Raw genomic sequence first — 9,688 nt, forward strand, 5'->3', positions numbered from 1 at the left:
AATTTTAGCATGACCATAAAATTGGGTTTTCCACTGTCCTGTGTCCCTCAGTCGAATAGCTGCCGATTTGGCCCTTTCCATGCCTGCTAAGTCCAGGCTAGGGAGGTTCAAGATCGCAATCAGCGCTTCATTCGGGGTGGTTCGAAGGGCTCCACTAATACACAAAGCGGCCATTCGCTGTACATTGTTTAGAGGAGTCAATATGCATTGTTTGTGCAGGGCGGTCCACCACAGAGCCACTCCGTACAGTAGGATTGGTTTGACAACCGCTGTGTATATTCAGTTGATTATTCTAGGGGACATGCCCCATCTTAGCCCAATTGCTTTTTTACAGGAGAAAAGTGCAATGGTCGCTTTCTTGGTACTCTCTTGGTTGTTTAAGCCCCATTTGAGGCGCTTATCTAGTACTAACCCCAAGTACCTGGCGTGATCGCTAAGAGATTACAATTGTTTAGAATGGGTGGGTTGAGTTGTGGAATTTTGTATCTATTTGTAAATAGAACAAGTTCCGTTTTCGAGGGATTTACCCCGAGTCCGTTCGCTATCGTCCATTCCGATAGTACTTAAAGTTTAGCGGTCATAAGATCGCAAAGTGTTTGTGGATATTTTCCATTAAAGATGATGTCAAAGTCGTCTGCGTATGCCACAACTTTACAACCTCCTCCTTCCAGAATCCGCAGTAGTCTATTTACTGCGAAATTCCACAAGAGGGGTGATAGTACACCTCCTTGCGGGGTGCCTCTGTTCACTAGTCTAGTTGCTTATCAGAAATTTATGGATAAGCCTCACCATTGGCGGCTCAACCCCTAGTTCTGTGAGAGATTCTGTTATAGCAGTGGAAAATAATATGAAACAAATTATAGCTTCGGTGTTACTTAACATATAAACTCCTACGCTTGGAAATAACATTTTTTTTATTAGTTCTGAATTTTGAATTTATTTTTATCAAAATCGGACGACTATATCATATAGCTGCCATAGGAACCATCGAAAAATTTGGTGGAAAAATAATATGAAACAAATTATAGCTTCGGTGTTTTTATACCCGTTACTCGTAGAGTTAAAGGGTATACTAGATTCGTCGGAAAGTACGTAACGGGCAGAAGGATGCGTTTCCGACCCCATAAAGTATATATATTCTTGATCAGGATCACTAGCCGAGTCGATCTAGCCATGTCCGTCTGTCCGTCCGTCCGGATGAACGCTGAGATCTCGGAAACTATAAGAGCTAGGCTATTGAGATTTGGCGTGCAGATTCCTGAGCTTCTTACGCAGCGCAAGTTTGTTTCAGCAGAGTGCCACGCCCACTTTAACGCCCACAAGCCGCCCAAATCTGTGGCTCCTACAGTTTTGATGCTAGAATAAAGCTTTTAACTGAAACGTATTGTTCTCATCAATACCTATCGATTGACCCACGCCCATTTTATCGCCCACAAACCGCCCCCAAACTTCGAAAAATCGTACATATGAACGTGGATATCTCGGAAACTATTAAAGATAGAGAATTGGGATCTCAAATTTAGATTCCGTAGCCTTGTACGCAGCGCAAGGGCCCACTCTAACGCCCATAAACCGCCTAAGCCTCTGGCGCTCACAATTTTCATGGTAGATGAAAAATGTAAACTGAAATGTATTGGTCTCGTCAATACCTATCGATTGATCCAAAAGAAATTTGCCAAGCCCACTCTAACGCCCACAACGCTTAAATCTTTCTACCGCCGGTAGGTGGCGCATTTCAATCACGCTTTGCTGCTTGCATATCTCCATTTCCCTTTGGTCCCTTAAGCTGAGTAACTGGTATCTGATATATATTAACATATAACCTCCTATGCTTGGAAATAAAATTTTTTTTAGTTCTGAATTTAATTGAATTTAGTTTTATCATAATTGGACGACTGTATCATATAGCTGCCATAGGAACGATCGGAAAAATGGTGGGAAAATAATATGAAACATATTATAGCTTCGGTGTTTCTTAACATATAACCTCCTATACTTGGAAATAACATTTTTTAATTAGTTCTGAATTTCGAATTTAGGAGCGATCGGAAAAATGGTGGGAAAATGATATGAAACTTTTATAGCTTCGGTGTTTCTTAACATATAACCTCCTGAAATGGAGGGTGGTGGCTTTCCTGGGTTCTGCAAGCTCTGGGGAAATTCCTGGAAGAAATATACTTCAGGGCAATGAAATAGAAAGAATAGGCTGTGCTTAGACGCGAGAAAACTGAACACACTTACAGTGAAGGATGCTTACCCGCTACAGAACATTGAGTCGATTTTAAGCCGGGTGGATGAGACGATTTTCATCAGCAGTGTCGATTTGAAACATGCGTTCTGGCAAGTGGAACTCGATGAGAAAAGTCGTCCCTTGACCGCTTTCACAATACCTGGAAGGCCACTTTATCAGTTTCGACGGATGCCATTCGGACTATGTAATTCGGCTCAAAGGTTGTGCAGGGTAACGGACAAGGTAATCCCACAGCGTCTTCGCAGCCGCGTCTTTGTATACTTGGATGACTTGCTGATGATATCCAAGACTTTCGAAGAACACTGCATGTTGCTGAAAGAAGTGGCAGAGTGTTTGAATAAAGCAAATTTGACGATCGGGCTACACAAGTCAAAATTTTGTTTTAAATACTTGCGACATTTGGGATTCATAATCGGTGATGGGGCCTTGCGGACGGATCCGAAGAAAGTTGAGGCGATTATGAAGATAGAGGTGCCCAAAAATACGCGACAACTACGCAGCTTCTTAGGAACCGCAGGCTGGTATCGCAGATTCATCCAAAATTTCTCCGTTGTAAGTGCGCCGCTCACGGACTGCCTTAAAAATTAAACAAAATTTATGTGGACGGAGGAAGCAACTACGGCATTCGAAACGCTGAAGAAAGCACTTACCTGTGCGCCGGTATTAGCTCATCCAGACTTTGGAAAACACTTCTGGATACAGTGTGACGCCAGCCATGTAGGAATGGGGGCAGTATTATACCAGCAAGACGTCGAAGGATCGGACCGGCCAATAGCATTCTTTTCGGCGAAGCTGAGATGAGCACAACTCAATTACAGCGTAACGGAAAAAGAGTGTCTCGCAGCAGTAAAAGCCGTAGAAAGATTCCGTTCTTATGTGGAGTTGATGCCGTTCACGATCGTTACCAACCATGCAAGCCTGCAATGGCTTATGACGCTCAAGGACTTGAACGGGAGGCTGGCGCGGTGGTCATTAGCGTTACAGGCATTCGACTTCAACATAGAGCATCGGAAAGGGAAAGACAACATCGTGGCCGACATGCTATCTCGGCCGAATGAAACCGCCGAAGTAGAGTTCTTCGAGTTTGAAACAACTGAATTTGAGAGTCCTGAATACCTGGAAAGACTGCAGTTGGTTGAAGAGCAAGGAAGATATAAATTTCCGGACTTACGTGTGGAAGAAGGACTTCTATTCAAGAAGACACACTTCAATAGAGAGGAAAGTGGGGAATTTGAATGGAAACTGTGGATTCCTGAAGCATTGACGACAACTCTAATCCAGCAAGCCCACAGCGGCGACATGGCGATGCATGGGGGTATGGCAAAGACCTTGGCGAGACTTCAGCAGATGTATTACTGGCCCAAAATGGTAGTTCAAGTCCGAGACTTTGTAGCAGCCTGCGAAAACTGCAAAGACAACAAGCACACCACACAGATAAAGCGACCAGTGATGGGGAAGGATGTACGGACAGATCGACCCATGCAAAAGATGTACCTGGATTTCTTAGGAAAATATCCGCGGTCTCGCCGAGGAAATACCATGCTATTTATCGCATTAGATCACTTGACCAAGTTTGTGTGGCTAAAAGCGATGCCGAAGGCCACATCGACAGCTGTAATCCGATTCCTGCAAGAAAGAATATTCACCCAATTCGGAGTTCCGGAAACAATCCACACGGACAACGGAAGACAGTTTGTATCCAAGGAATTCGAGAATATGCTACAAGAATATGGAATTACACACATGAAGACAGGGAGATACGCACCACAATCCAATGCTTCGGAAAGAGTGAACCAATCCGTATTAGCAGCAATCCGAGTAAACATCCAAGATGACCACACGCGATGGGATGAACACTTACCGGACATACAAGCGTCGCTGAGGTCATCCATACATAGCAGCACCGGAACTTCGCCGTATTTTGCCATGTTCGGACAGCACATGTTCACGAACGGGAAAGATTACTCGCTGGCTCGCAAGTTGAATGCCCTGAATGAAGCTGAGATAGCCCAATTGCCCAGGTCGGAACGACAACAGCTATCCAGAGAAAAAAATAAAGGAAAGGATACATCAGGCCAACGAGAAAGCAGCGAAGAGTTACAACTTAAAGGCCCGAGAGATTCGATACTCACCGGGGCAAGAAATATACAAGAGATACTTTGTCCTAAGTGACTTCAGCAAGAATAAATGTCGAGTCACAAAAGCGTTGGGAAACTCTTTGTACGCTTTAGAAAACTTGCGCGGCAATCCTTTGGGAGTTTTCCATGCAAAGGATCTGAAAGAATAGTGCCCGGCTAGCGAATCACACTCACCAGGCATTAATCTCAGGGTTGTGGGCGGTGGCCTACGTTGGGCAGTACAACCAGCAGAACACGCACATCCTCCACTCCAGTTCCGAGACGAGCATCGAAACCGTAGTGTGCTTGTTATGTGCTAAACGACAAAAATATGCACAAATTGGAATTTAGCAAAGCTGTTTACCTTAAGACTGATAACGATAGGCGAAAAATCGATACAACACTATCGACGACTCGTGAGTTCAGGGAGTCGTGCAGCTTAGACAAGTCATGGAACTGGTTCCTTAAACCGGATAACTCCCAAATGAACCAAGGTTGAAATTCGAAAAGTTTGAGTGGTTTTTGGGCGAAGAGAGGCTTGAAAAATTGAAACAAGCAAGGGTTCTGGTGGAAAAAAATATATATAAGATTAGAAGTCAAGTTCCAGTGAGTGATAAAAAAAATCCTTGTTAATGTGAGTGTAGTTGAAATATAAATATTTATAGAATATTCCGTGAGGGAAAAGCCTGGAGCAGGAAAATATACTGACGTAAGGAGAGACGAAGACCAGCCACCAGGAGGAGATCTACATTTTCGACAAGAAAATTGGCCACTCATCCCCGGGTGGCCCCAGGTTTTTATTCGCCCCTTATATTTGCCACCCAGAATTAGCAAAAGGTTCACGAAAACTACAAGCGGCAAACAAATTCAAAGAGCCGAAAATTAATACAAAAAAAAAAAAAAAAAAAATTGAGACTGTCGTTATTGATTATGTAACCCGCCCAAATTAATTTATTCCTAATTATATCAATTTAAATTATTTATTTATTTAACCTATTTATTTACTATTGGAATATTGTTTATTGTTATTTATTTATTTATATATATATATATGTGTTCCCTGTAAAAGTGCGGTACCGTAGGTAGGGTTATAAAATGTTAAAATTTAAGAAAAATTGTGAATTATAACGTGAAAACGAAATGAAGTCGTGTGAGTAGAGATTCGTGTTGGGGGTGAGATGAGTTAGGCGAGGTAACAGGATCCACCGACCAGGATTGGGAGATGTGTCCAAAGGATGTTGCAGGATACACTCATGGTTGGGAGGGACTCTGGGACCACAATAAGATCTGTGTTGTCCAGTCCAGATGTTCGAGAAAAATTTGTCGTGAAATTGCCGTTGTCCGAGTTTGAATTTCCGTTTTGTTTTTGTTGTGTCTGCTGCGTAGGCAACCTTGTTGGTTGTTCCCCTCCCTGGGATGTTCGTTGACTAGCCGGCATATACACTGCGCGAAAAGCAGGACACGACAGTATTGACCAGACCAATACATTTCAGTTAAAATATTTTATCTAGCATAAAAATTGTGGGCGCCACAGGTTTGGGCGGATTGTGGGCGTTACAGTGGGCGTGGCATATTCGCGTAACAAACTTGCGTTTAAATCTGAGAATTCAATTCTCTATCATTGATAGTTTCCGAGATATCCACGTTCATATTTACGATTTTTGGAAGTTTGTGGACGGTTTGTGGGCGTGGCAAACTTTTTTTTGGGTCAATCGATAGGTATTGACGAGAGCAATACATTTCAGTTAAAATCTTTATTCTAGCACCAAAACTGTAGGAGCCACAGTTGTGGGCGGTTTGTGGGCGTTAGAGTGGGCGTGGCACTTTGCTAAAAAAAACTTGCGCTGCGTAAGAAGCTCAGGAATCTGCACGCCAAATCTCAATAGCCTAGCTCCTACAGTTTCCGAGATCTCAGCGTTCATCCGGACAGACGGACATGGCTAGATCGACTCGGCTAGTGATCCTGATCAAGAATATATATACTTTATGGGGTCGGAAACGCTTCCTTCTGCCTGTTACATACTTTCCGAGGAATCTAGTATACCCTTTTACTCTACGAGTAACGGGTATAATAAGCATGCATCAGGGTTATATGTGTGTATGTATGGGCGTATGATATGTGTGTTTGTCGGAACTTGGAAATATATGTGTGTAAATTGTAATTTAAATTTGTAATTTGTAATAACTTTGGAAATTGGAAATAATGTGGACTGTATTGTAAATGTCTCTGTAGAACTGTTCGCAGGGTGCAACGCGAATGGAAGTATGTGCATATGAATACGAATATGTATGGAAATGGCAAATACGAAAAAAAAGCTGGAATATGGCGATCGTATGCACAATGGAAATGGCCGATCAGACAGATATAAGAAAATTGGGTTCTTGGGAAATATCTGGCTGGTCGGCAATGGAAATATGGAATATTCGTACTTATCTTGGACTTTTTGAAGAACTCGGAAAACTCCGCTGCTGAACGCTGGAACTCGTTACCTGTTGGAAATATCCGGCTCGAAGGACCATGAAATGGAGGGTAGCGGCTTTCCTAGGTTCTGCAAGCTCTGGAGAAATTCCTGGAAGAAATATACTTCAGGACAAAGCAATAAAATTAGACGTCGTTTCACTTGGACTTCACTTTATTAGCCGCAGCGTGGGCTTTCTTTGTGTGATAACTTAGAACTCCCAGCTTCTCCTTAACTCTAATTTTAGGAGAGCGGGGGCGGAGACTGTTAGCAGTCCGAGAGCGAGATGAGAGACCATCTGGACGTAACTGCTCTCGTCTGTTAACCACTATTCACAGTAGCGCCTCCTTGGCGCGGAAATTTTCCGCATCACAAAAACCATGATGCTCTACCTTCACCTCTGGCTGGAAACCAACCCACCTTGGAATACGGATCTGTTCAAGCTCGGAATAGCTGCGCAAACATTCTTGCCATCTTTGATTCATTTCTGTGGGGATATTTTCATCCCAACCCAACTCTTGCAACCAAATCTCTTGCATAAAGATTTTTGAGCGGACAATAAACGGGGACAGCCATCCGGCTGGGTCAAAAAGTTTCGGGATTTGGGAAAGAACCTCTCTCTTCGTATAAGTAGATTCAATCGAAACTGTCGGTGGGACAAAATATAACTCATCCGAGGTCGCATTCCCCCGAGCACCAAGTGTTTTGGCAAAACTTTCGGAATTAAGGTCACGAAAGTCGTCGTGGAATAGATGCTCTTTTGGGATATCTTCGAGTATGCTTTCCTGATTAGCTGTCCACTTTCTCAATGGAAACCCGGCGCGGTTAAGAGCGTGGTGAAGCTCGCTGATCGCAAGTTGAGCCTCTTGAATGGAATTGGCCCCTGCCAGAACGTCGTATACGTACATAAAATGCCGAACAATATTGCTTGCTTTAGGGAAGTCCTTTTCTACGTCGTCTGCCAATTGTTGGAGTACGCGGAGTGCCAGAAACGGTGCACAGTTGACACCAAAGGTGACGATTTTTAGTTCGAAATCGCTTACTTCTCCTTCTTTATTCCGGAATAAAAATCTTTGGAACGGCGTATGCCTGGGATCGACCCAGCTCTGACGGTACATCTTTGTAATGTCTGCACTGAACACGTATTGGAAATAATGCCACTTCAAGATCTGAATGGTTAAATCAGAAGAATGTCGTTCAAGCTTGTCCCATTTGCTGAAGGGCTAGAAGCATTGAATACCACGCGAAGTTTGGTGGTGGTACTTTTAGGTTTGACCACCGCGTGGTGTGGAAGATAATAGCTTGGAGAATCGTAAGACGGGGGGACTTCTCTCATGTGACCCAGATCCAAATACTCTTGAATGACTGAGTCATATTGCTCTTTTAATGGAAAGTCTCTTTTCAAACGGTTTTCTTTTCTAAGAAACTGAGCTAGGGCAATGGATCGCGAGTGCCCCAATTTGGATCCGAAATTTTCGGGTTCGCGAAACGGTAAAGTTACCACGTATCTACCGCTTGCGTCTCTAGTGGTGGTTTGGAGAAAATTGCTCTCGCAATAGGAATCGGATTCTTTTAACCTCTTAGTTGGTATGTTCTCCACCTCCCAAAACTTAGTGAGAAGTTTTTCCAAGCCCCTGTCACTCGTTTCGGTTATCTGGGTCGTGAAAGCTGATACCCGCTTTTGGCTAGATGTACTAACAACTGGGCCGGTAAGCACCCAGTTTCCTGACCTAGGAGAGAACCGCAAATGTTTGTGCGCGTGCCGATCAGCAACACGGACGGTAAAATGTCGTCTCCGATCAGAACATCTATCTGGGAACTCTCTTAAAATGTTGGATCTGCCAGGGGAATGACAGGTAAATCAATCAACGCATCTCGTGGGATTGGGTAAGATGGTAGCTTTCCGGCCAATTCAGGCAAAACGTAAGCTGCGGTTTTTAGCTGAAGGCCTGGCTTATTAGGGGCTCGAATAGAAAAATTGCAGAGCCTGGTCGCCTGAGCGGAATCGGTCTGATTTAAGACCGAAACTTGGGCTTGGATATGGCGAAATGGCAGCTTTATCAGATTGAACAGGCGTTTCGTAATAAACGTAGCCTCAGAACCCGAGTCCATCAAAGCGCGAACCCTGTAGTTCGTTTCCAAGTGGCATATGTCAATAATGGCCGTGCCTAGCAAAACCGCTCTAGCACCGGTTGCTAAATAGTTCTGCACACTGGTCAAATTTTTTGAACCGTTGGCGGCCCCCTGTACAGCTGGATTTTGTGGGCCTGCTGAAGAACTAATTGCGGAAGCTGATCCACGGGAATTGGGGTTGCCTTTATGCAACAGTGTATGATGCCGTGCTCGACATGTGAAACAGCTGTGAGTGCTGGTACATTCACGTAGCTGGCAAAGCTGCTTTTTTTTATGTAGTTCGTTCGTGCATCCACAGACATCTGGAGAAAACGCTGGCATAAGCGCACTGGATGACTCTCTTTTGAGCACAGATCGCAATTCTTTGGTTTTGTGACCACCTTAGCTTCGAAGGAGTTGAGCTTCCTGCAAACGGGTTGACTATTAGCGTTAGAGTGATTGCTGGTGCTGGGCTTCATATCCTCAATCGCCTCTAGCGTTCGGTATCGGTCGCTAAGAAACGAGTTCATTTCATACCAGGTCGGAATGTCGGACTTGGATGAAAGGGACTGCTCCCATAAGGAGAGGGTCAGTCTTGGTAATCTACTGACGCACAGGAATACCAGAAGACAGTCCCAGTTCTCTGTGGAAATGTTGGAATGAGCCAGCGCTATCAAAGACCCTTGGATTGTGCTCTGTAGGTTTTTCAGAGCCTGGCCAGATACAGAACTTACGGAACTCAAATTAAA

At 44.0% G+C, this 9,688-nt stretch overlaps 1 protein-coding gene across 3 annotated transcripts in view; it reads right to left on the bottom strand.

Moving 5' to 3' along the window:
- LOC119562449 overlaps positions 1-3,060 on the bottom strand; it is an 84,289-nt gene extending 81,229 nt beyond the window's left edge. Inside the window, exons 1-5 of one of the 3 annotated variants that reach the window (XM_037875635.1) lie at positions 2,902-3,060; positions 2,646-2,827; positions 2,391-2,563; positions 2,258-2,337; positions 1,923-2,163 (exon numbers count right to left, since the gene is read on the bottom strand). In XM_037875635.1, coding sequence (XP_037731563.1) covers positions 2,097-2,163; positions 2,258-2,337; positions 2,391-2,563; positions 2,646-2,827; positions 2,902-3,029 — 630 coding nt within the window. In that variant the 5' untranslated portion in view covers positions 3,030-3,060 and the 3' untranslated portion in view covers positions 1,923-2,096. Of the gene's footprint in view, positions 1-1,922; positions 2,178-2,257; positions 2,338-2,390; positions 2,564-2,645; positions 2,828-2,901 lie in introns of those variants that run through there. The other 2 variants (XM_037875634.1, XM_037875637.1) reach the window with 2 other exon arrangements.
- Between the last annotated feature and the right edge of the window lie 6,628 nt (positions 3,061-9,688).

The sequence above is a fragment of the Drosophila subpulchrella genome, unplaced genomic scaffold (assembly GCF_014743375.2).
Source record: "Drosophila subpulchrella strain 33 F10 #4 breed RU33 unplaced genomic scaffold, RU_Dsub_v1.1 Primary Assembly Seq477, whole genome shotgun sequence".
Classification (NCBI taxonomy): Eukaryota; Metazoa; Arthropoda; class Insecta; order Diptera; family Drosophilidae; genus Drosophila; species Drosophila subpulchrella.